This window comes from Zootoca vivipara, chromosome 1 (assembly GCF_965207765.1).
Source record: "Zootoca vivipara chromosome 1, rZooViv2.hap1.1, whole genome shotgun sequence".
Classification (NCBI taxonomy): domain Eukaryota; kingdom Metazoa; phylum Chordata; class Lepidosauria; order Squamata; family Lacertidae; genus Zootoca; species Zootoca vivipara.
Genome location: NC_142582.1, coordinates 63,318,322 through 63,344,727, shown reverse-complemented (window position 1 = coordinate 63,344,727; position 26,406 = coordinate 63,318,322). Strand labels below are relative to the sequence as shown.

Sequence of the window (26,406 nt, the reverse complement as noted above, 5' to 3'; positions counted from 1 at the left end):
AATCTGATCAATGTGCCCTATAATTGACTAAACTAGCAAGGTAATTGTGAAGGGGGGGGGGTTGATAATTGATCTGCAATTCTAAGCATACTTAGTCCCCCTGAACAAAATGGGCCGTATTTCTTCTGTGTAAGTATGCAGAGGATGAGACTAGAAAACAAACACACATTTTATCCCAACCTGCTACTAACTTCTATGCTTTTATTATAAATTAATCTTGAAAGTACACATATGAAGTTTCCAGCTACATTCTAAATTAGACAAACTTGAGACTACAGAAGTGTCAAGTCATTACACAAATGTCTGTAGCACCCCCCAAAAAGTGTTAACACAACAAATTTTATTTAGCCATCAGCCCACAAATGCAAAAGGTTTACAGAGAATAGAAAGTGCATTAATAAAGCTAGTCCTTACCAAAAAAAGAAAAAAGAAAATATATTATCCATTCAAAATATTTTACAAGTTGAATGATGTAATAATAACTTATTCTGGCCACTTACTGATTAAAAGGAAAAATAAATGAGGATATGACCACTTGGACTACACCACTCTTCCCCAAGCCATAGGTCAGTAGAGATCACTGAGTCCTGCAGTTTTTCTTGCTTTCTGCATAAGTGCCCTCAGCTGAAACTGCTTGCGAGACAAAAGGCGGACATGCTGAAAAGAAAAAACAGGCCAGGGTAAATCATCTGAGCATGATCCAACAGAAGTTATAACATTTTAATTTGAACAACTTCAATGGGGTTACTGATAAATGAATATTTAGGTCCAGATTTTGAATTTAAAGACAACTTGAAAAGTAAGATACCATTTTGATTGGTATTTTCTCTTCGACTGTATGTCCCAATAATTTCAATGGTGTAAATTTTAATATTTTCAGATTCTTATAAATTAACTTTGTGTAATGGTGCATGAAACATATACTGTACCAGTGTTTCTCAAACTTGGGTACCCAGCTGTTGGACTGGTACAGTAGTGCTAGCTAGGGATGATGGGAATTGTATTCCAACAGCTGAAGACCAAAACTTCAGAAACACTACTAGACACATGCAGTCACCCACACAATAACTTGAAAATGGGAAAAGGTAAAGAGGGCATTTGGTTGGCCATATAGCTACAAGCACATCCTCGGGACCCAAAAGCGGAAACTGATCCCACAAAACCTGACCATACAGTGCATTAAATACCTCACTCAGACCTGTTACAAGAAGAATATTTACACAGTGGTCCAACGGTGTTTCCGTGCGCTGCTCTGGTTCGCCAGAAGCAGCTTAGTCATGCTGGCCACCTGACTCGGAAGTTGTACGCCGGCTCCCTCGGCCAGTAAAGCGAGATGAGCGCCGCAACCCCAGAGTCGGTCATGACTGGACCTAATGGTCAGGGGTCCCTTTACCTTTACCAACTCAGCTTGGGAAGACAAGTTATTCTGTTCTACAGGCTTATATCTTCCTGGCTGTCAGATGTGTAAGGCTCTAAACTACGGTTTTCATGATGTGTGAGAAGAGAGATAACAGTCACACAATGGTACCATTCAATGCACTTGAAAAACCCTCCCCTCTACCCTACATTTGAAGAGGCATTCGAGTTAAGAACTAGGAATACAACTATTGGTTTCAGTGGACCAGAAAAAATGAACGTGCCTTTGAATATTTACTCAAACCTACCTTTAGAAAGATATCAAGATCAATAACTCCACGTCTCAATGCTTCACCCAGGTAAAAGATGGTATCTTCAATGGCATTTTCCTCAGCATACAAGTTCAGAATTTGCTTGTAAAGTGGCGCTGTAGGAACAATAACCTCGTCTATGTCATTATTTTCTGACTGACTTTCCATTTTTTCCAAGGCAGAACTCAGCTCTTCGTCTTTCTTTTTCAGGAGGTCAATGTTCTTGTCAACTTCAGCCTAAAATTAAATATATATATATATATAGGTTTGTTTTAAGATGCCTTGATACCTATTTAATCAACACTCTAAATTACATTTTAAAGTCCATGGAAGGGAGTCCCAGGCACCAAAAGAAAGAGGTTTCCCTCCTGTCCTCAAACGCCTCCCATTGCATGTGATGAAATTACCCCCACACTGCTCTGAGGGCAGTAACACCAAAAAAGGTGTCTGCCTGGGGAAAATTGGGACCCACTGAATCCCAAACTCTCCTGTTCCCACAACATACCTCTGGAACAAGGGGGGGGGGAGTACACTGTCCTGAAGCTTCCTTTTGGCACTAGGCGGGAAAACGTGGCAGCAGGCAGAGTGGGCAAAGGACAGGGTAGTTGCAAAAGGGGGGAAAAAACCCAGGATGGGCGCTACAACGGCACCTTCTGCCCTGCCAGCATAAGGCTGGCAGGACTTTAGATGTGGCAGTTTCTCTGCCTCAGTAGGATTGCTCCATAACGCTTTAAGAGTATTTATGTATGAGAACAGTAATTAAGTGCTATTTGGATGTTCTCAAAATTTCACTATTCCTGTGCTATCAACCTTGTATAAATAACCATAGACACGGGACAAGTAATTGTAATATCTCTTCAGTTTTAAGACCACTTTCTTCACCTGCAAATAATGAATCAGTGGTGAGGAATACCGTAGCTGGCTAGAAATAAATAGCTAGAAAGAAAAGAGCTACATTTTTCATCCCCTATAACTGGCTTACCTACCACACAATGGATTCCAAGAGCTACAGGCAGCAGAAGCTACTGCAAGGAAGGAAATGTTCCAGCTGCTTTGAGCAACCAAACAGGCTTCATTGTTGTTTGAAAAGTCATGGGAAGTCATGAGCCCAATGCTTTCAATTGCTTAAAAGGAAAAAACAACAACAAGGTATATGACAAGCCTTTTCGTTTGCTTACCACTTCCTGGTCTAGGCGAGTTACCATCTCTTCAAGCTTTTGGTGACCTTTTTTCAAGTCTTCCTCTGTGCGCTTCAAAGCATTGAGCTCTGCTTGGGCACGGTCCATTTCTTCTTTCATTCTCCATCTCAACTTATCACTGACTGCTGAAATAAGTGAAGCTCGAATGGTATCTTCGCTAATGGTGGCGTCTCTGCTGGGACCTGTACAATAAGATTCAGTCACACAATCAACCCCTTCTACCTCTGAGGAGATTTGTAGGTCATGACAATCTGTTTGCAAAGATATTTGAGGCTAAAAAAAACTAGAGTATGTTATAACAGATTAATTTTCAGACATAACATTCCAAAAGGTGTAGCCATGAACTTCTAAGTTGCTTAATAATCTATTTTACTTTTCCAACTTAAGGAGGTTCTGCCCATCTTCTCACAGAGTGCATCTGTGAACTTGAACCAGCAAATATTTTAAAAGCAACCATAGAGCTTTCAAGTGTTAGCTAACTAACACATTAGCTAACTATCACAATGAAAAAACCATCAAGTCCTTGAACACAGGTTTCGCTCTCAGCCACTCAAACTTTACTTTGGATACACCCCCAAATTCAAAATGTTTTAATGAAAACACAGAATGCTTCTGTCATTACTAGCCTTAGTTATTGTTGGAGGAACACTGAGTTGAGCTACAAACAATGAAACACTATAGTTTATTTTTTATACAAATATTTCTTTTGCATCAACCATCATATGAAATATCTACAGTCATTTTTTATTACCAGTTCACATGAAACCCCAAATGTTTGCCATGCACAAGATGGTCTTTCCTTATTAAAACCTTTCCTTCCAAATACTCATATCCACAAATTCACATTGCAAACTCAAATCTACAAGTTTTTCACTGTTTCCTCACAGACAACACTGTCTGAAGAGTTTCCTTACCTTGAGGACTTGAAATTTAATAAAAATGCCCTGTCTTAATCACTACTGTTACTAATCTACAAATATATTTTTAGAAAGTATTCAATAAACTGTGTAGGTTCCAAACATCACAATTATATCAAACCTATCAAGAATTAGCAACAGCACTCTAGTATAAAAATTGTATTTTACCTTAACACACCAACTCAAAGAGCCCCACAGGTTTCATATGCAGCTTGAATTTGCCACCATCCATGTGTTCTCTTAACATTAAAACTCTTCTTCTTACAGTCTCTCACAATTATCAGTCCATTCTTTTTGCTTTTGAGGTGTTCCCATTGCCCCGAATAGCACTTATCGTGTGTAGAAAGTATGGTATGGGTCCACCCCAGCAGTTTCCTCACCAGCCCACCTGCAGCATTTTTGTCCACTCAGCAAAAGTAAGCAAAGTACGGAAAACGTCTGTTCATGCTGCCGTTTCTGGATCTGCTCTGTCTTGCTGCTGCTTCATTCACTCTGGTGGGATCTTCATGCCAAAATGACTTTATGGAATCACAGTCCCTGATTGGAACTTCCGACTCCAGACCTGGGATTTCGCTTTATGAGGATACGTTGTTAATTCATTTTCGGTATTTCATTCTTCCTGCTTTCATTTTCTTTTCGTTAAATGGATATAAGCTTCTTAACTTCAGAATAAAATTAATGACGGATGGGTACCACAATTTCATTTCTTCAACGCTTTTAAAGTCCAATTACCAATGTCAGTGAACACCAGATTATTTTTATTTGCTCTCATTTCCATTCTTGTCTTGGGTTCATGTCAAACAAAGTTCAAAGTCTGACGCTAATGTCCATTATGTTGATCATTGCTCCCTAAAGTCTTTCTGTTCTTCTCTTGACTATGTATGGGCGTGGTATCATATGTAAGGAACACTGAAAACTGGTATCAAATAAAGAAACCCTTCTGCATAACAAATGTTGAGCAATTTAAGCCAAAACTTATTTGAATACAAAAAAATTATTACAGCTCAGAGTTCTGCACATAGCTGATTCTAAACATTTGCGTATCATCTGAGTCCCCCATGAAACTTTTATCCAAAAAACAAAACAAAAACATTGCCATTATTAATTTTCTATAATAGTAAAAGTGTAATAAGAATACAGATTTTAGTAAGACATTCTTATGGGACAAGGGGCCCCAAAACATCCTGGAAAATCTCCTAATACCAACACCTCTAAAAATGCCTCCCACTTTTACATAATCACTGGTATTTAACTTTTAATAGTTTTAACTTGAATTATATGCATATTTCTGAAGAATGAACAGTTCTACAGTTACGCTGATACATGCTGCTAGATGTACACAATTTGCAAGGCGAGCCCAAATAAAGAAAGACATCAAAACTCATGTTAACAAATTCCCGCAGGTTCCAAAATGACAGCTAAGAAATAAGCAAAGGCCAGAGTCAACAACACCCTTAGAACATATGGTTGTTGTGTTGCTTTTAAAACAAGCCATATTCTCATTAAATATAAGAACATAGCTTGTTGTTAAAACATTTATTCAAATACTTGTGCAACAAGAAAATGAATACAATTCAGGCTAAAACAGAGATGGAAGCCAGGATATTGTTTGATATTCTTTTAGCTTTAGAGGGGCACCATGGAATGTGTTGTGTCATCAAGTGCTGTCCCAGCTACTGAAAAGACTCGGGGCAAAACAGTATGTAGTAGATGTTCTATAATATAATCTCAGGTGATCTGAGTGAACTGCAAACATTCAGACGTTTTAACTAGCCAAACATAGGAGTGTAACTTAAGTGATCTAAGCAAATATGTTTATGTACATCAAAAGATGTAACCCTCTAATCGCTCTCAACTGATTTTAAGAACTCATCAAAGTTTGCCTTTAAGAGATTAAGAAATGACTAGCTGCTATGCGGTAGGACAAATGGAAACAAGTATTCTGGAAGGTTTAAGGTAGGTTTGCAGTGATGTCAGCATGTGATTGTCTGCACTGCCAAATCCCAAGGCAGCCTGGTGATTGGGTAGATGAAAATGTGTACAGCCCATTTCCACAACATAGTGATAACAAAAGTTTTTGACAGGTGATTTGTACTATTTGAGAGCTACGCAGCACAAAGTGCCTTTTCATATTTTGCCCCCTTATCAATCAAGTAAACACACACTTACACTTGTTCCTAATAATAAGAGCAAAGGCTACCTTTGGTTGAATTTGAAGTACCATGCCAAATCACTAAAGAGGTTCTCTTAAGTGTCTTCCCTATTCGCCCTGTGCTGCATATTGTACCTGAAGATAGCTGCACGCAAGAGATTACTGCAGAAATCGGTCTTAAATTGCAACATGCTGCATCGTTTTCTTCTGAATGATCTAGATAACACTTTCAACAAAATAAATGAAGGATTTGTTCTGAAACTATCTATTTCTGTGTTTTCCATACCAAGCTTTATCTTCTTCTTCTACTACTACTACAGTACTGTCTATACTTGTCCTGTTTAATGCGAATTATTCAGAGTAAGAAAATCATGAAGACAGTTTCAAACAGTAACTTAACCTTATTTTGCTAATCCCGCTTCAGAAACTGTATTAAAATACAGTAGGACAACAGCAAAAAAGAAAAAACCTCAAAAAAAAAGAAAAAGAAAAACCTGAACAAAACGAACAAACCACTTGGCTCAACTCAGGAAGCTATGCTAAAGAGGAAGGTAAACACTGTTCAAAGCAACTATGAGTGTTATCAAATGTTACTCATTCAGAAGTAGACCCATTTAGATCAATGGACTTAAGCCCACTTATTTCAGTGGGTCTACTCAATGTTAATTTAGGATTATCAGCCTATATGGGTATCCAGAAAATGATCTTGAAAAAGCCAGCAAAACAAAATCCTATTCAAATGCTAGACCCACATTTCCATCTCTCTCTGCTCCAAGTTTCTTTCCACCATAAGCATATATCATATAAATATATCTTAAAACCAGTTTCAACTTCTTGGCTGTTTATTTATGACGCTTTTGTCCAGAGCTTAAAGTCAGAGAAATAAGTAAGTCTGCATGTACATATATATGGTTTTAGATGTATAAAGAACAAGATAGGCTACCACCATATACCAATTAATACCAGGAACACTTGATTTGAAGAGCACCTTCAAGAACATGAACCCTTAACATTTTCAATCACTTCCATAATTAGCCACCCTTAGAGAAGAGTTCCTGGCCTGCAGCCATGCGTCCAAGGGAAAACTCAGACATTTAACCTTTGCTATACAGAGTCTAGTTTCAGAACTGACCTTATGGTACTGACCTTACAGTACTGCAGACTAGCAGTTGACCCAGACAGAAAAGAAACAGCCAAATATCAACTTGGCAATGGAAGAAACTGATGTTTCATTTAATTTAATAATGATGAATATAGATCACCACCAGGACAATGTGAAATGTAGCATAAACAAAGCAAAAATGGTGTATCCCTCAATTATTAACTAGGAAAGAATTTTAATTATCTTTTCAGTTGACTTTTCAGAAGGGGTATGATAGTCAAACAAAATATTAACATTGAGAGATGGAAGTGCAAGATTAAACAGACTAAATTGCTTTAGTTGTATCAGATCTGCCAGAGTAGACAGTCCATTTAAAAAGATTAATACATTGTGGAAGTCCATCAGCTGGGGGCCCTACAACAAGTTTGAATGACTTCCAGAAAATACTGCCTTACTAGGCCTCTGTTTAGTTGAACTTCAGGTAAGACATTTCTTCCACCCCCACCCCCACTCCACAAATTAAGTACCTTAAGATTAACACTGCCATAAACCCTTAATATGCAGCTTATATCTTTGAGCAAAAAACCCATTCTCTGAGAATAAAAAGTGAAAGGAAAGAACATTGATATCAGCCTGGGGTCAGTCTTCACTGAACCTTTTACCGGCCAATGCCGGTAAATATCTGCTCATTGAGCTATGGTCTCTTCTTTTTCAGACCCTGCTTCTAGTGGCAGAACATCCAAGGTTGGAGAGCCCTCCATAATGGCCCCCATGAGCTGCAAGGAATTTCCAGCAGAAGGAAATTCCACCTCTTGCCCAGTGGAAGTGTTTTTCACTTGTGCATTGGGAGATCAGGATCCTGCGCTCCATGATAACATAAGTGAACTTTGAACACCTGAATGTTAATATATTTTCGGAAAGAAATCTTAGAAGAATGAACCCTGATATCCATCTCTACTAGTCTTTTTAGGGAATTCCATTCTAATTATATAAGTGCTACTTACTCCCCAAAGCTTAATTAAGTCTGCAAACCAAAGAGACCCTGTGGAAGATGTTGCTCTGCTCACTGCTGTATTCCAGTGTCCCCAAGAAACTGGAACTATTCCAACAAGAACAAAGATTTTTGAAATACCACCTTGTTCGTACAGATGTGCGAGCAAGGGAGACGCTGTGAGCTAACATGAAAATATAAAAATCAAACTTAATATTTGTCGCTCATTCATAAACATGCAACGTACTTGAAATACTATATACCACCATAAGTAAACCATATACTGTATAGTAATTTTAACAGCCCCAACAAAATGAATACCATGGATCCAAAAAGCAACACTGTTTTGCCTCAAAGCTTTCCCTTGCATTCTTCCAAAAACCACCCTTGAGAGTAGAGGGAACCTCAAGAACAGTATGAGATGGGTGGTGAGGAAATGTAGTGGAAGGGGGAGATCGGTGAGCTGCCCTGTGGAGGTAGAAGTCCTTTCAACTTATGTAAGACAAAGTCTGGATCCAAAGCTTTACTTTTATCTCATGCAGATAATGGTCACCAACAGTTTTGCTTTAATAAAATTATGAGTAGTTGTAGCTTACTTAAACACACTATTTTTATACAACCTAAATATAGTTGAGGAAAGTATCACCATTTCTGGGATGTTTGACTGTGGGTTGAATCAATATATATATATTCACATCATTCAGTACTAAGTGTTCACTAACAAAGAATGTAAGGACTAAGAAATAAATACTAGTATTTTATTGTTAGAACACAAATCTCCAAATTATACAAATTAGATGGATCAAACAGCACTGCCCAACATCAAAAAGGTAGAAAAGATAGACCCTGATCCATACTGGAACTTAACGCCCCTACTACAAGCAAGTATTCAAAATGAAGTCTGTAGTCAGTTGTAAGCACCAGTAAGTGCTTGCCATGTCCTTAAAGGAATGAGCTGGACCACACTATAAACAAGTAAAATTCTGCTCCTGTCCCTCCCAAAGGCTATATAGTTCTCCCCCAATCTAGTGGGAAATTTCCAGTGTGGTATGCAAAGAGAGGTCATGTAAAAAAATATAAATGTAATCCAAGCATTCATCTTAAACTGCAGTAAAGTTCAATTCTTTTAGAAGCAACATCAATATCAATATTGTCTGCTACATTCTATTCCTGTTGCCCTTGCATTCCAGAATCACATTTGTGCTAAATTTTAGCTTCCAGCATCAACCTCCAAGTGCTCCATGTGCTACTGAAACACTGAAGGATATTGTCTTATGTGGCTTCATTCACAACCAACTCTCCTTAAGAATAATCAAGTTCACGGCAGGGTTCTTTTAAAATAAAAAAGCATATGCTTCCCTGCAATTTGTTTCCTAATAAGTACTAACAGTGATTGTGAAAAATGGTAGTTCTATTAGATTATATTTTAAAAGCAAATTCTGATGCAGACAATCTGCCTTTTTTCCAGGAAAGGCGACACAGTAATGCCAAAGCAAAACATGGCAAAACTGTTATACAGTCACTGTCAGACAGTTCAACAAGCTTCAAGGTAACCAGAATATGTACCTTCACACAGTTTTAACAAGTCCCATAATAGCTCTGGGCAGTCATGATCTTTTGCGATGAATGACTTGCACAGTAACATTTAAAACTTTCAGTGTCTAAAACTTGTATAGGATTTTGGATGTGACATTCCTGGTTGAATAAGCCATGAAGGAGCATCTGGTGCAAGCACGTCGTGGGCTGGTTTTAGCACTTTGAGCCTAGGCTCTTTAACTCAGTTTCCCATTATGTCTGAAATTGGGAGCGCTGGTTTAATGTTGATTTACTAACCAGCGTCTGAATTCTGATTAGCAAACTTATATTAAACCACAATTCCCCATTTCAGATTTAACAGGAAAGTGTGACTTAAAAGCAGCTAGGGCTGAACCTGGCACACATGGGGAGGCGGGAATAAGCTTGATGTTTATTCTTGCTTAATGAACTATGGTTTATTAAAATTTTTACCTCTGAGCCTGCCCTATATATTAATAAGCACTCATGAAGCATAAGTGCTTAACCTATAACTAGAGCAATATGTGAGTCCATGTATAATGAAGCCCTAATGCTTCAGTTTGTTTTCCTGCTCTAGTCAGACCCACCTTTCCCAAGGTTACATTTTTTGATGTTTTATTCTGATCTACCCACATAAAATAGCTTTGTAAGCTATTACTGTACCCATATTTTAGGTAGCTATCACCTCGTGCTATTCACTGAGCATTTTTAAGATGGGAATATCAATAAGGGAAACTAAACTGCTGGGCAGTGTCTCTAAGCACACTGTAGAAGCAAACTGAATTCAATGGGGTGGGGAAGAAAACAGAATTTCAAAAAACAGTTAAATATATCGGCAAATGTCTTACTGCAGTGGTTGCAGAACAATGCCACTAGCAATTACATTACACAATTAATACCCATCACCATATTAACAGTGCAATTCCACTGCCTGAAAATTCAAATTACCACCGTTCACAACCTTCTAATAATCTCTGTCTGTACAGACCTTCCATACTTGCTTAAATTGAAATCTATCATTCCTTCTTCAAAGAAACAGTTAGATCAAAGTCTCTAAAACACTTAATAAATCCAGGTTGAAGACATCTGTGCCACTTGCAGACAAGAGAACACCATCTAGATGGAACAATCCTGGAGACTCTGGGACAAGTGACTCGTGTTTGATTATAATCCCTCCAATACGTTCCACAAAACTGCTGATTTCAGCATTCACTCTCTTCCTTCTTTTCTCCATAAATTCATGGGACATCTCTTGGCTCCATACTTTGCGGGGTACAATATTAGACCAGACAAGGATGCTGTTCTTGAATGTTCTCTTAATGTGTATTATATCTTTCTTCATTTGTTTTATGATATTAAAAGCTTCATATGTCGCAAGGTCATTTCCTCCTAGATGGACCACCAATATATCAGGATCTGTTAGACGCCGCCGTGTGTGCAATAGGCTGGGTATCAACTGATCCCACGTCATGCCACTCTTTCCTAGCCAATGTAGTTTGGCATCCTCCAGTCGAATGCCCAACTGTGGGCCAAAGCTTCTTTCAAGTGCTCTTTTTTCTGCCCAGAAAACGTAAGAATGACCACATATCCATACCTGTTTCTGCTTTCTTCTGCCATCTGCTATTAAGAGAACAAACATACATTAATGCTTCATAAATTTTGTGGCCCAAGCACCTCCTGAAAACTTTATTCAGTGTTGTCTGAATTACTCCATGTAAAAATCAAAACATGAGACACCTCTATCTTAAAATACATGGCATAATAATCCATAAGGTCAACTCTTTATTTGAAGATTGGTGTGTAAAGTTTACAGCTAAAATGCCTGTATTCAAGTTATAAGATCAATGGAAAGGAATGCATGCTCATGTACCCTTTTGATCAATCTTACAAGAGCAACTGAAAATATCTTTTCTAAATAAAGTTGCTAACAATCCATTTAGTTCTTGATAAAGTATATAAGTTTGATAGATGTGCTCTACTCAGAATGAAGTTCTTTAAGATTTTTTCCAAAATTAACAAAAGGTCAGGAGCAGAAGTCTACATCTTTCAAGTACACCAAGCTGAAGAGAAAGCTTCAACTGTTAAGAAAGCCCAGGGAGCAGAATTATACTTATCTATTAAATCCTATGTAGAAATTTATGTAACCATTTCCACGCTTTGCCTGACAGGTCATTAACTTTTGTTGCCACATTACACCCCCATTTCTAAAAATTCATTTTCTGAACAAAACGCCAGAAAGCTTGCACTAGGGATAGATTTTCTATTACTGCCCTGAAATAATAGTAATTTGATCTCTTCCAAACAATGTAGATCTTCAGTATTAAACTACAGAAAATTATCAGTTTTACATTTTCCCTTCAATTTTCAACTTGGGGTCAGTTACCTAAGCGACCATCTCACCCCTTATATGGCACCTGTGCTTATCAGATGGGACACTGCTGAGCATATTGTATACTCCAGGGTGCACTTCAAATGTTGTAGCTTCAGCCCTCTGGAATAAGTTACCAGCTGAAATTAGACAGACACCTAACGTCTTGATGTTTAGACATATTTAAGGTGTTTTTGTTTATGAAGGCTTTTCCTGACATGCAATTTTATAGACTATGAATGGTAAAAATTGTTTTATTGTTTTTAGAGTTTGCATCTTTTGTATTTGATCTTATTGTAAAAGGTAAAGGTAAAGGGACCCCTGACCATTAGGTCCTGTTGTGACCGACTCTGGGGTTGCAGCGCTCATCTCGCGTTATTGGCCGAGGGAGCCGGCGTACAGCGTCCAGGTCATGTGGTCAGCATGACAAAGCCGCTTCTGGAGAACCAGAGCAGCACACGGAAACGCCATTTACCTTCCCGCCGGAGCGGTACTTATTTATCTACTTGCACGTTGTGCTTTCGAACTCCTAGGTTGGCAGGAGCTGGGACCAAGCAATGGGAGCTCACCCCATTGCGGGGATTCAAACCGCTGATCTTCTGATCGGCAAGCCCTAGGCTCTATGGTTTAACCCACAGCGCCACCCGTGTCCCTTGTTGTACATAATAGCTCATGATCTTACTGTACATAGCTTCAATTGCATATGGCTCTGAAGCAGTCCATAGACCTGTAAAATAACAATAACAATAATAGTAACAGCTCAACAAAAGTGATAATAATTTTTGGAGTTCAAATATATTCTATGTGACATTGGACAAGAAAATAGTGGATGATGATGTGGCCAGGGATCTTACAGTCTTTGTGCTAAATAATAATGTGCTTTCTAAATTATACTCTTTGAGGGTTTTCAAGCTTTTGCTTATCGTTAGAGGCAACAATACTTTCAGATTCTTATGACTTCTCTCCTGAACAGGTTTGGTAGTTCTGGGCTAAGTATTAATTCACAGATGAGCAAGCATTTCAGCACCCAAGAATTACACTGAATGTGAAACAGAAGAAAGCTGTTGATTGGCACCTTCAGCTTACAGATCAACAAACTTCAAAAGATGAAGATCTGGTGATGGTAGCTGGGTTACTTCATGAATGGCACTTCTACACTTCCATCACACACAAAAAGAGTGGGGGGGGGAATTGCAGTTTGGGAGTGTACCGGAAAACACGATGGAGTCGAGGATAGCTTGGTTTGCTTCCAGTTAAGCACGGAACTCAACTGTATTTTCAGTGCTACTGACTCGACAGCAATCAAATTTTCTCCAGTTCACATCATCCTTAGGTACTGTTCTCCATCCTTGGCTGATATAGCAAAAGGCTTGTAAATAGGCTGTAGTACTGCCTCTTGGACTGCAGTTACTCCACACTGGCTGCTACATGACTCTTCATTCTTGTGCCCAAATGATGCTGCTGTTCAAGTTCCTGGTACATTCAGCGGTGTAATCAAAGGAAACCCACCCCTTTCTCATCAATGAAAAGTTCATAACTACAAGATCATGCCCCTAGTTAATAAGAACATAATAAATATGTAGGCTTAAAAAAAAGCCTTCGGGCTTTAATTTATCTTGCACCTGCAAACATAATATTTTCAAACACATGTGAACTTCATTACATTAAACAGTTCAATAAAAATGAAGTTTGTTGAACAGTGAAAACAGTTAATGATTGTTCCAGAAATCAAACAATGAAGAAAAATGAACATCTAGCATGGTTAAAGTGTAATGTACAGTAACTGATGTTTTTGCCATGAGGCACTTAATGCCCATCTCATAAATAGGGGTATTTGGATTTGCTTTTTGCTGTATATTTAGAATGAGAAATCTCATTATATCCGGAAAAAGACACTTTCAAAGCTACTCACCCACAGTAGTTACAGGAGGCTGAGAAGGGTAGTGTTGTGTGCTAGTTGTTGGTGGAAATGATCCGCTAGGGGGAGGGTAAGGATAGTTTGGGTAACCACTTGAAAGGGGAGGGGGAGAAAGACACGGTGTTATGAATTCTTTAGTTAATATTTCCATTCATAAGCAATTTTTTAAAAAAACATTTAAACAATTTAAAATAGAAAAACAGAATCTAAAAAAGAGCCACTGATGCAGATATAAACGGTCAGAGTGATATTCAAGAGACCATGAGAAATTTGTTGTCACCCATAGGTTTCAGCAGTATCAATGTTTTAATCAATATTATTCAAATATGTATAAATAAATTTCAAGTGTCCTGATCAAAGTTTCTTCACATTTGTGGATTAAAGCCGAAGACAGGTAGAGGCACTCAGTCTAATTATTCGTAGTTCATTCTACCGTATGTTAGCAGTTAACAGGTTTGTACTTTGTTGCATTATTTTCATTTCTATGTTGCCTTGGTGGTTTCATTTACAGAGGGGAGATTGAGCAGGCTCCTCCAACTGCCAGAGCATGTACACATTTCAGAGTTTCTGCATGCTATGTTACTTTCCTCAAAAGTAAGTGCTCTCTATTCCCACTCAGTTGGTGCCCTGCACTGCGTTTTCAGCATCAGTTCTATAATGCATATAGTAATGGCAGAAGTAATAATCCATCAATAGTAGGAAACTATAGACAATAATACCAGAGGATATGAAAAAGGGAGATACAATACAGTACATGCGTGGGATTTTTACACTCAGAACCATACCTGCCAAGTTCCTCTCTGAAAAATAAGGGACCGAACCGGAAGTAGCATACCGGAAGTAGCGCGGCGGCCATTTTGGAACTGGGCAGAGCATCAAAAGTTGCTTCTGAGCATGCTCCGCCCAGTTCCAAAATGGCCGTCGCGCCAGAATAAACCGGGGGGAAACATGCATAGCTGTACACCCCCCTACATGTGTTCTTTGAACATGGAAAGCCTAGGGTTTTTTTTTATAAAAGGGCTCTCATCAGGAGAGGATGCAGCCAAATAATGTGTTAAGAATGCAGGAAGCAAGCTGAAAAGTCATAAGTTTTGTAAAAAGGAAAGAACATGAGTCATTTTAGAAGTATAGGTTTACAATGACACAAATTTTGCTCACTATACACTTAATCATTGCTTTACTCAAATGAAGGGGCCTTAAATGCAACTAGGGTTTTTGATGACTGCCCTGACTCAACACCCAGACAAAACTGAACTCAAGATGAATGGAATACAAATCCAATGCTTTTAAAGTCCATCACTCTCAATTTCAGAAATGGGCACAACATGACATAGTCCAATATTGCCAGTGTATCTATTGGATCAGCAGATTCAGCAAACCATAGCTTACCTTGGGTTAGGTGGTGGTCCAGGAGGGAAATGAGGCATTCCGCTTGGCATTCCTGGCATATAGGAAGCTGTGCACAACAACAATTTCAAACATTTTAACAATTTAGGATAGTGTTGTTCAATTATATGAAATTATTTTTACAAATAAGTAGTTAAAAATTAATTGGGTTGCCTCTACTCAAGGTAGATCCACCAAATGAATGGAAATAATGAACTTAGGTCTATTCCTTTCAATGGGTTGAGTAGAACTTAGTTGCAATTTTTACCTATTCCTTCCTACCATTTCTGACCCCTGAAAGTTGCTCTGGAGGACTGGGGAAGGGGGGTATTCTATGGAAGACCATGTAAGTTGGTGCTGAGACAAGAGGCAATAATCACTTCCCCAACTTCCTCTAGCACAAGTCTCCACTGAACCTCAGTCAGTCCCTTTTTTGAACAGAAGGAGCTGTTTTATTAATAGAATGACAACTATGGATGCAGCTCATTTGTAATTTCTACAGTTGTAAAAGTTGTTTTTTAATAGCCCACATGAAGAAAATGCATAAGGAAAGGAAAAAAGAAGTCTTCTTGGCTCCCTTGACCCCACTTTCAGAATAAGCAAACAGCAGCCCAGGAAACCATTCCTGTTCCTAGCCTTCCCTCTGGTGCTTGCACTTATTATGCATTTCAGTTACTTTACTCTTGCTGCATAAGCCAATTCAGAATGTTCATTTATCCCATTTTTTCCTTACAAATATTCAAACCCATAGGTGGAATTCAACATCACATTATTTCAATTGTTCCCTCCATGCAAGTGTTTTTGTTTGCTTGACAGAACAATCTCCCCTCTCCTCCTCCTGCACTATCCCAAAGCGGATAGTGGAGGGAGACCCCGCTGTGCTACTGGGAGTCCTTGCACTGGCTCCTGCTAGTGAAATGGTTTAGTACTTTAATTGAATCCAGTCCTCTATAACCAGGGAGTCCTTACAAACCATTATTAAAATGAAGCAATTAATCTAATAATAAAGATTAAGATGTTCATACTAAGAGCTGGATCTATAGAGTTGGTTCCAGAATTGTGAGGGAAAATGTCCACTTGCCCCCTCCTCCCCACTGCAGCTCACTACACCCCTTCCAAAAATCACCTGAAATTTGAGGGAGTTTCTGGAGTGGTCCAAGATGGGACACAAGGGAGAAATCAATGAATTAGATGTGATGTGTGCCTTGCATTCATTAAGTATAAGTAACACATCCCACACTCCAATTTTAGACAATTAAGACTGCACTTTGGGGCTTTCCCCATTATGTTATCTCTCTCACTGCACCAACTCTACATTCAGTGCAATGAAGTGTTCTGGAGAACCTGAAAACTTGCTGACTACTAAAATTACATTTCCAAGGGTCTTAATGAAGCTACTTCCCAACTGTGGTTTTGCACACCCCCACCCACCACCCCCACTGAAGACCAGGGCAGCTACCTATGATTTTTAAAGTGATGGTGTCAAAGCATCAATGTTACTTTCAAGCTGGCAATATATAGCTTTACTAGTTCTGAAGTCAAACTCCTGGCTATTCTATATTTGGCTGACACCTACTGGCAGAGATGATATTCTCTGGTGGTAAAAAGTACATACAATGAGAAAGCTTTTTGCAATGCTAAAATGGCAGAAAAGAAAGCAAATTTAACTTTCCTCGTGTGTTCAGCATTGGTGCATCTTTTTTTTATAATAATTTTTATTAGTTTTATACAAGCAAGACAAACAAAACATACAATATAACACTGTCCCTTCATTTTCCCTCCACCCACCAGTCCACTTCTGCCACCAGTAGTACCCGTGGGCATTGAGAATCAAAGGGGTCTATTATAAGTTGGGTTTGACCTCCCCCCTCCCTCCTCCCCCCCTTGTCCCCTCCCTATTGGTGCATCTAACAATGACAGGTTTTTGTTCTATAAAATGAATTTCCTTACAATAATCCCTGTTTTCAAACTGGTATGAGTATACATTTCAAATAAATGCCCTACACATCTTGTAAAATAGCACAGTAAATTCTTGCAAAATAATTAACAGTTGTAGGAACATCTTTTTCTCAGAAGCTGAGAGCAATGGAACATAAAAGTGTCATTATTAGATACCCAAAAATTAGATACCAAACTGAATTTTTAATTTGATTTGCAATTAAAAGAAAATTAGTATAAAGGATGCCAATATAACTCTGCTAGCATTATAAAATAAATAAGTTTCAAAAACAATGACATATGAAGATAAAGGTACTGATAATGGCAAAATGTTAGCATAAATAATGTTTGAAGATAGATCAGGGGACAAATGAATTGTAGCAATGTTGTTGAGTTTCTAGTGTGTGTGCTAAAAAACTGAACATCTTTCATGGAAGTTTATAATCAAAACAGTTATTAGGCAGCATGCTCAAGATATCTAGCCAAATTCACTGCATTTAAATAAACCAAACTCTGAGCTGCTGGTAGCTGAAAAAGATTGCACAGAATGAATATTGGCTATACAACTTGTGCTCTGGACTGGGCAATTGGCAGCAGGGGTACTTTATGTTTTAACCAACAACCTAACTACATATTTAGAAACCAATAGTACAATAACTAGATCCTTTCAACAATACACTGTGCCATTATTCTACTTTTCATTGCAATCTGCAAGTATATGGGGTAAAAGGTACTTACAGTTTGGTGGTCCTGTTGCCTGGTAAGGTGGGTAGGCTGCTGAAATGGTAGGCCGAGAGAAGACTGGAGGTTCTTCTCCAAACACCACAATCATCACTTGAATCAAGCCAATCAAATCTGATTGTGGCTAAGGGGAAAGCATATAAAATATCTTTGCTTTTTTAATTCCACAAAGATTAACAATGACAATGCATCCATCACCTTGTCACTTATAGGTGGTAATTTGGTTACTCTATTTGTAGGTTTTGGTCAAGTACCGTATATTCCAATTCAGGTGCAATCACTAACTGATAAAAATAAAAGTGTAGCATACCACTGAGAAAGTGCTGATGAGAATATGAACCCTAAGCCCATATTAATTATCGGCAGCAATTAAACATTTTATGGCAGGCCACATTTCAATTCCAGGTCTCATGAAAGGAGATCAAAATATGACAAAAGCAGTAAAACAATTAGTACAGTACTATGTAAGAGTGCTAAGATTTTACTCAATAGAGACCCCAGTTTCCCAATGTCACATCTTTCTGCTATAACAAATGACCAAAGGAGAAAGCAGAATATTAAACAAAACTGCTACTCAAATGGTGAAATGATTTAGGGCTAATGGTTAAGAATTTAATAATTGTACTTACATGTTTCCATTCATGTAGATATGGAAGGTATATCTTGCCATTTGCATCCACGTGCTTCCCAGTTTTAATTGTCATTGAACTAGTTGGCTTAACAAAACAGATTGGTGGATTGTATGGATATGTATCCAACAGCCACAGACATATTGGGATATTGTATGTGTTACCTGAAGAAGTTATTTAAAAAAAGATGAATGCATTATTATTTTCTCCTTCTGACAATATAGTTTAATGCTGTGAAATAGGAATGATTACAAATACTGCCCCTGTAGTGATGGAAGGCCTTCTAACCTCCACTAACAGAAGCAGGCTCCCCTCCAGTCCACTGTTCTGGAAGTCTCCTTGAGCCCCTCTCCCACCCCCACCCCCCAAAAATGTGGTCTTGGTTTTCCTGTCAAACCTCTGGATAAGATTTGGGGAAGGAACAGGGTACATGCAGGGAGGGGGAAATTCCATTGCACACATTGTGCTAATGAAAAAACTTTGTTGGACACTGCACAAAGAATAGGAAAATCTCCTGTATGTGGCAACACAAAACAGTTGTACAAAGGTCCAAAACTAAGAACACAACATTCAGAACAAGTTAGTGACCAAGCTGATCAAAGCAAATGATGTATGCTTTCAAGTAATGCACCAGCAATTAACCCAAGACAAATACATACCTTTGTAATTTACGGGAATAGTTCCTGTGAGGCTCATCAGTTCTCTTGATGAACCATCATTAAAAACTGAAAAGCAAAAAAAGCCTTATGCAACCTGTTCATTTTATTGTCAGATAACATGCATGCTTGACACAATAGATACATAATCTACGAAACTACTTTTCGTCATTCTCTATATACAAGCAAGCATCTTCTAGGAAAATGAACTAGTAACACCACACATTAAGAAATGGCGAGCAAATTATTGTGTGACACAGGCAGATCTGCTCCATACAATTCTAGCATCTCTGAAAAATAAAGCTGCTATTGTAGTTGTCAGCCTTCAAAGCAATGCCTAAAAATGAGCAATACTATTTCCAAGTCAGGCGGGGGTGGCTGTGGTACTCCAGACATTGCTGGACTATGATCCCATCATCCCTGATCATTGGCTTTGGAAAAAAGGTTTCCCTATTACCGTTTTCCAAAAAGCATGTCTCAAATAATTAGCACAGTACAGGGGTGGCTAACCTTTGGTCCTCCATATGTTGCTTAACTATAATTCAAATCTTCTCTGACTATTGGGGTTTGCTAGCTAAGGCTGACTGCAGTCTAACAAGATCTGGAGAACACCAGGTTAGCTACCCTGGTCTAATAAGTTATCTTATTTCTTCTTTGTCATAAAATTTCTTACACAAAATATGATATACAGTCATACCTCAGATTAAGTACGCTTCGGTTTGAGTACTTTCAGTTTAAGTACTCCGCGGACCCGTCTGGAACGGATTAACCCACTTTCCATTACTTTCAATGGAAAAGTTCGCTTCAGGTTAAGTACGCTTCAGTTTAAGTACTCCTGGACCGTCTGGAATGGATTAATCCACTTTCCATTACTTTCAGTGGGAAAGTTCGCTTCAGGTTAAGTACGCTTCAGGTTAAGTACAGACTTCTGGAACCAATTGTGTACTTAAACCGGGGTACCACTGTACTGATAAGAAACTGACATAGGCTAGCTAACAAAAAATACTGCACAAAAAAGAAAAACATAACATAAAAACTCACCATATCCATCCATTACAGGCTTGAGGTCTTTGTACTGGGTAATAACACTGACAGTTTCCTGAACAGTCAAGTCTCTGTACTTGTACTAGGGGGAAATAGATTTTTGAAAAACTTAAAGCTCCACTAAAAACAACTTCCACTGAAAACATTTAGACTTCCTTCAACACAACTATAGTGACTAGAGAACAAGATCTGCACAGTCTTCCACAGCAGGTAAGATACTATAACTACTTTTGTATATACAGTAATACCTCGGGTTACGAACGCGATCCGTTCCGGATCGCAGTTCGTAACCCGAATAGTTCGCAAACCGAGCGCGATGGGCGCCGCCATTTTGCGCATGCGCAAAGCGCGCGATCGCGCGGCGAAAACACTTCCGGGGTTGCGCAGTTCGTAACCCAAACTGTTCGCAAACCGAGGTGGTCGTAACCCGAGGTACGACTGTAGAACCATTTTGCTGAATTATAGCCAGAGATTATGGAGTAAACTTGACCTGCCAGGATCAAGTATAAGTGGTATGTCGTGATGCAAAGTGAATCAAACTCAATTATACAATTAGGATGCTCAAGTGAAATGAGACTGTTGACAATCCAACATGTTATTTGTCCTGTGGTAAGCTGACGCAGTTCTACAAGCAAAATGACACTTATGAATTAATGTAGACCACTGAACAGATTTTTAAAATTGCTGATGGCAATGAAATAAGTAGAGGATTGTGTCTCTATGACAGAGGCACATATTTAGTCCAACATCTCTGCAAAAACCATCTTTCTCTACCTCAGCCATCCACACAGTGTCAACAGATCCAGAGCACTCCCATGTCCCACACTTATCTCTGTAGCCTCCCACTCTCCACTGGACAGCAAAAAAACCTGATTCTTTCAAGCTCCTATTTCAAGTCCACTATCAAGTCTGCTCACCTACTTGAGCAATCCCAGTTCACAACTCCCTGTTCTTAAGGTCTCCTTGTATGGGAAATGTATCCAGAAGACAAAAATGTATCAAGGAGTTAGTGATCTGTTCCTTCCCCCTCCCCTGCTCTTGTCAAGTTTTTTGATGGTGTGAGAAAGTTGGGAGGAGGTGAAGCTCCACACACAGCTACCTTAATCAGTTGGGAGGATAGTGTTGGGAACCTTTTTTGACATTGGACATTGTTTTGAGAAAGTGAAGCACTGGGAGGAGGTGGCTAATGGATGATCTGCACATAGCCAGTCTGGCAAGACACACCTGCTATCTATGGTTTGGGCAGTTTCTTTGAAGCTCATGCACAGACTGATCGGCTGCAAGGCTGTGCAAACTGAGGCTACCTGGAGGAGTCGCTTTGCTGCTTCTTGAGGGCTTCCAAGTGGCAGATTGAAGTGCTTGCTTGGTATGTATACATTGCTTCCTGTTTGAGAATAAAATCTGTAATCTTCTCACGTGTGTTTTTTATATTGCTTCTGAATCTCATTTTAAAAGAACCACCTTGCCTTTGGCTGTAAGACCAGCAGCAGTCAACTTCTGTGGCCTCACTGCTCAGAAAGCAGTACCAGAGTTTGCACTGCCGCCAACGCCTGCCTTTGTGCATTATAATACAGATTTAGTCTGTGATCTGCTAACATGGCCAAGTAAATTCAGCTGTGCAGAGCCAGCTAGCAATGTACTAGTGTCTTTGTACCTTTAAGGCAGTCACTGACATTCACGTCCAATTAATTACCAATATATTTGTTTAACTGAAGACAATGAGTGTTATGGGGCCATGAAAAAAGAGAATAATGCAAGAATTAATATTTTAAGAATTATGAATAGTATCCATGTTCTACACAAGACTAGCACAACATTTAGAATGCTCTTAAACAAGTTCAAATATTCAATCCTATGGTTTATCACTATTTGATAAAACCAGTCTAAACAAAGGGAGGAATTCCATGTCACACTAGCACAAACATTCCATCAGTGCAAGCATTTCTACTTGCCGAACAGAACAATCTCCCCTCCCCCCCGACTATTCCGGGGGTTCTTCTGACCCCCCCCCAGTACCGTGTTTCCCCTTTTTTAAGACACCGTCTTATAACTTTTTTTCCTCAAAAAAACACACGGTGGCTTATTTTCAGGGGGTGTCTTTTTTTTTAAGTGCTGGTACAACTGGGTCCCACTGGCTCAGGACACTCGGTGCTCTCTTCCGCGCACATTATAAACACCACACTCTAGCCTACTGTGCTATCCAGGTTTTACTGTCAACCAGGCTGGCAGCAGCTCTCCAGAATTTCAAACTTGGGGGTACCTGGGGGTTAAACCTGGGATCCTTCTGCTCCCCGGGCTCTCTCACGCCGGCCGAGGAATAAGGAGGGAGGCCGTGACCCGTCCCGCTCTGAGATGCTTGTGAGGGAAGCGCGAGGGGGACGAGGCTTGGGCCCATGCCCCTGGCGCGCGCGCGCGGCTGAATGACGAGCCGAAGCGGAACCTTTTCTCTGTGGGGGGGGGGGGAGACGCGCGCGCGCGCGCGCAAACACACACACACACACACACACACACACAGAGAGACACGCACAGGGAGAGAAAGAAAGAGACGCGCGCACACACACACACACACAGAGACGCACGGGGGAGAGAGAGAAAGAGACGCGCGCGCACACACACAGAGAGAGACGGACGCACGGGGAGAGAAAGAAAGAGACGCGCACAAACACACACAGAGAGAGACGCACGGGGGGGAGAGAGAGAGAGACGCGCGCGCGCGCGCACACACACACACACACACACACACACAGAGACGGACGCACAGGAAGAGAAAGAAAGAGACGCGCGCACACACAGAGAGAGACGCACGGGGGAGAGAGAGAAAGAGACGCGCACACACACACACACAGAGAGAGACGGACGCACAGGGAGAGAAAGAAAGAGACGCGCGCGCACACACACACACACAGAGACGCACGGGGGAGAGAGAGAAAGAGACGCGCGCGCACACACACACACACAGAGACGGATGCACGGGGAGAGAAAGAAAGAGACGCGCACAAACACACACACAGAGAGAGAGACGCACGGGGGAGAGAGAGACGCGCGCGCACACGCACACACAGAGAGAGACGGACGCACAGGGAGAGAAAGAAAGAGACGCGCGCACACACAGAGAGCGTGCGGCTGCAGCACACACAGAGAGCGTGCGGCTGCAGCGCTCACGAAGCAGCGCTGCACTTAGGGGAAGATGGCCAGGGAGGGGGGCTGCGGGGTCAAGGCAACGCGTGAAAGGGAGGGATGGCGAGGAAGAAGTGGGGAGTGAAGTGATCGGGGCTTTAACATGCCCGCACGCGCAAAAGGGAGGCTCGGAATGTGGAGATCGGTTCTGGCTGCTTCTCTTAAAGTGCCGCAAGTAACGAGCCTCTCTCTCTTTTCTCCTGCCGCTCGTGCCCTTGGTGCTTCGTGCGGTGCTGCTTCACGCTTTGTCAGCGCTGCAGCCGCCACCGCTTCTGGGCACCCACCCGACCCCGCAGGCTTCCTCCTCCTGCCGCGGCCGGCATTGCAGGAGCTGGGTCCTGCTGGCTGGTGCTCCGTGCGGCACTGCTGCACGCTTTATTGGCACTAAAGCAGCCACCGCCGCTTCCGGGCACTGACCCGACCCGGCAGGCTTCCTCCTCCTGTCACGGCCGGCATGCTGGGTCCTGCTAGCTGGTGCGGAAGTATGGCTTATTTTCGGGGTATGTCTTATAGCTCTCAAATGGTTAAAAACCCTGCCATGGCTTACTTTCTGACTACGTATTAAAAAAGGGGAAACACGGTAGGATAGGCAATTGAAAGTCCCATTGCACTAGTGGAAGCCCTTGTGCTAGCTCCTGCTAATGCACCCACTTGGTTGAATCTGGCCCAAAATATCATAGTGCTAGCCAAGAAGCAAAGACGATGTGCAAATTTCTACTCATAATCTTTAACTACAAAAAGCTGACAAAATACTGTCCCCACCCTCAGTTAGAAATGCATGTTAAAGGTTAAAATCACAGGTGTCTAATCAGGCAATGATGCATTCTTACATTCTACTTCCTCCTCTTAATTCAACTTGTTACAAAGTAATAAGAAGGTTTTGAAACTTACTTGCCAATTAAATATAGAATGGATCAGAAAATGACTCAGGGGAGAATATGCACATTAAACCTGCTTCATGCAACTAAAGGATCAGCTGGATGTGTAAGACTGCTGTCCTACACACATTTACTTGGGAGTAAGTCCCACTAAACTCAACTGAAGCTTACAGCTCAATTCCTATACAGTACGTTTACTCAGAAGTCAAAACCAGGCAGAGAGCCTTATCGGTAGTGGCGCCTGCCCTGTGGAACGCCCTCCCATCAGATGTCAAGGAAATTAATAACTATCTCACATTTAGAAGACATCTGAAGGGAGCCCTGTGTAGGGAAGCTTTTAATGTCTGTTGTTTTATTCTGTTTAATATTCTGTTGGGAGCCTCCCAGAGTGGCTGGGGAAACCCAGTCAGATGGGCGGGGAATAAATGAATGAATAAATAATAATAATTACTACTGAAATCAATGAAACTTACTTACATATAAGAATCAATGTTAGATTAAAATTAAATGGCACTATTTAGGTTATTCTGTAAGTAATATGCATTAATAATTATTAAAGGAATAAGAGTTTGTGTTTTCAATAAACTTAATTCCACTGTAGCACAGCAAGTAAAAATACAGTACAAACAGCTTCATTTATTAACAATTTAACAACAAACCTACACTGCATAAAAAGCAATTCAACTGAACTTTGGTTTGAAACTGATACCAGTTTGGCATTCTCATCCAGGTTTTATCATGAATCTAGTCACCTTTAATCAATGTTCAGAGCCTTTATGTTCTACTGATTTCAACAGAAGAGTAAAGAACATTAACAACCTTCTCCAAATAAAATTCCCAGCACAAAAATGTTGCTTATACAAGGAATTAGTGAACTAAGCTGCTGGGTTGCATCCTTTTCTTTATAATTGACAGACAGGTATTCCTATTATAACCTAGTAAATTTAATCCTACAATAAATTTCTTACTTTTGAGTGTTTTAAAATTAAATGTTTTAACACTATCTAAGTACCTTAGAGGCACTAAAGCTCCCAAATAAACTGTACCCAGCTGCTGCTAACAGAAGGCACACTGGAACCTACTAGGTCAAGTTCAAAGTTTTTGTGTTAATTCACAATTTGGGCCCAAAGTACCTTTATACTCAACCTTGATCACTGAGATTCTCTGATGGTAGCAAACCAACTCCTTCACCAACCTGAATGAACTCAGCTCACTTGCTGAGTTACATACTTATTTTTAAAATGTAACAACACCACCACAAGCAAATTTGTGTTTATTTAGACTTTTAAAACCCCTAAAGTACTTGATTACTAGTTTCCATGATTCCTTTAGCGACTAAAAACTTAGTCGTACCCATGTTCCTCATTTCAGAACGGAATTTAGCTTTAAATAGGCCACAAAGAGCAGCAAATGATCCCGGAAACCCACTAAAACCAAACACCCAACTGAAAACATGGGAGAGATCGCAATACGCCCATTATTTTCCTGTAACTAGGGAGGCCTCAAAGAGTTAGCAAAAGGCGTTGGGCGCTAAGGGGTGATCCCTTTTGGGATTCGACAGACCAGGGACTATTTCGGCCGCTCTTCCCCTTTGCGGACTCCCAGGAGGCTCGTTCTCGCGACCCACTTGCGCCCACGAAAGAGAGACCCTTCCCATTCCTGCTGCCAGAAAGCCGGCCTCGTTGATTCGTGTCTGGCTAGTATATTTTCGTGGGTTTTTTTCCCCAGGCAGCAGGAAGAAGGGGAGGAACTTTAGTTCGGTAAGCGGGGTGAGGAGAGAGGGGCGGGCGCGGGATGGAGGCCTTGAGGAGCCGCCGGGCGGCCGAGCGGGGAGGAAGCCCCGAGGCTGCCACTGCTGTTCCCCCGCCAGAAGCCCGCTGGGAGGGGCTCCCCGGCCGGCCTCGCCCTTACCTTGCCAAGCATCTTCTTCAGCTGGCTCTCCGACACGGCCATGGCGGCGGCCTCAGCGGGCCCTGCCGGCCGCCGGTGGTCGTCGTTCCGCACCCCTCCTGCCGCTCCTCCGACTCCCCGCGCGAACGAGGAAACCTGTCCCGGCCTCCCTTCCCGTACTTCCTTTCCACCCGTTTCC

The 26,406-nt window shown here is 40.7% G+C and overlaps 1 protein-coding gene across 3 annotated transcripts; it reads right to left on the bottom strand.

The window, feature by feature from the left end:
* Positions 1–181: 181 nt before the first annotated feature.
* TSG101 (tumor susceptibility 101) lies at positions 182–26,406 on the bottom strand. 3 transcript variants are annotated; one of them, XM_035120639.3, is made up of 10 exons: positions 26,229–26,406; positions 20,260–20,344; positions 19,222–19,287; positions 18,563–18,726; positions 17,931–18,057; positions 15,258–15,324; positions 13,863–13,960; positions 2,846–3,048; positions 1,665–1,904; positions 182–657 (listed from the first exon to the last, which is right to left on the bottom strand). In XM_035120639.3, exons 1-10 carry the CDS (start codon positions 26,268–26,270, stop codon positions 568–570), a joined length of 1,182 nt encoding a protein of 393 aa, XP_034976530.1. In that variant the 5' UTR covers positions 26,271–26,406; the 3' UTR covers positions 182–567. The 3 variants fall into 3 exon arrangements, with proteins under 3 accessions (XP_034976530.1, XP_088522730.1, XP_088522732.1); XM_088666604.1 differs by lacking the exons at positions 182–657; positions 1,665–1,904; positions 2,846–3,048 and adding an exon at positions 8,773–11,202; XM_088666606.1 differs by lacking the exons at positions 182–657; positions 1,665–1,904; positions 2,846–3,048 and adding an exon at positions 8,773–11,199.

What these genes read in the sequence shown, in the direction of transcription:
- TSG101 (XM_088666604.1), bottom strand. Translation starts at nt 26,270, where the DNA reads ATGGCCGTGTCGGAGAGCCAGCTGAAGAAGATGCTTGGCAAG. An exon ending in GCCTGTAATGGATGGATATG is followed by an intron (nt 19,288 to 20,259) that starts GTGAGTTTTTAT and finishes TTTGCTTTTCAG; the next exon opens with TTTTTAATGATGGTTCATCA. An exon ending in GGCAACAGGACCACCAAACT is followed by an intron (nt 15,325 to 17,930) that starts GTAAGTACCTTT and finishes TGTTGTGCACAG; the next exon opens with CTTCCTATATGCCAGGAATG.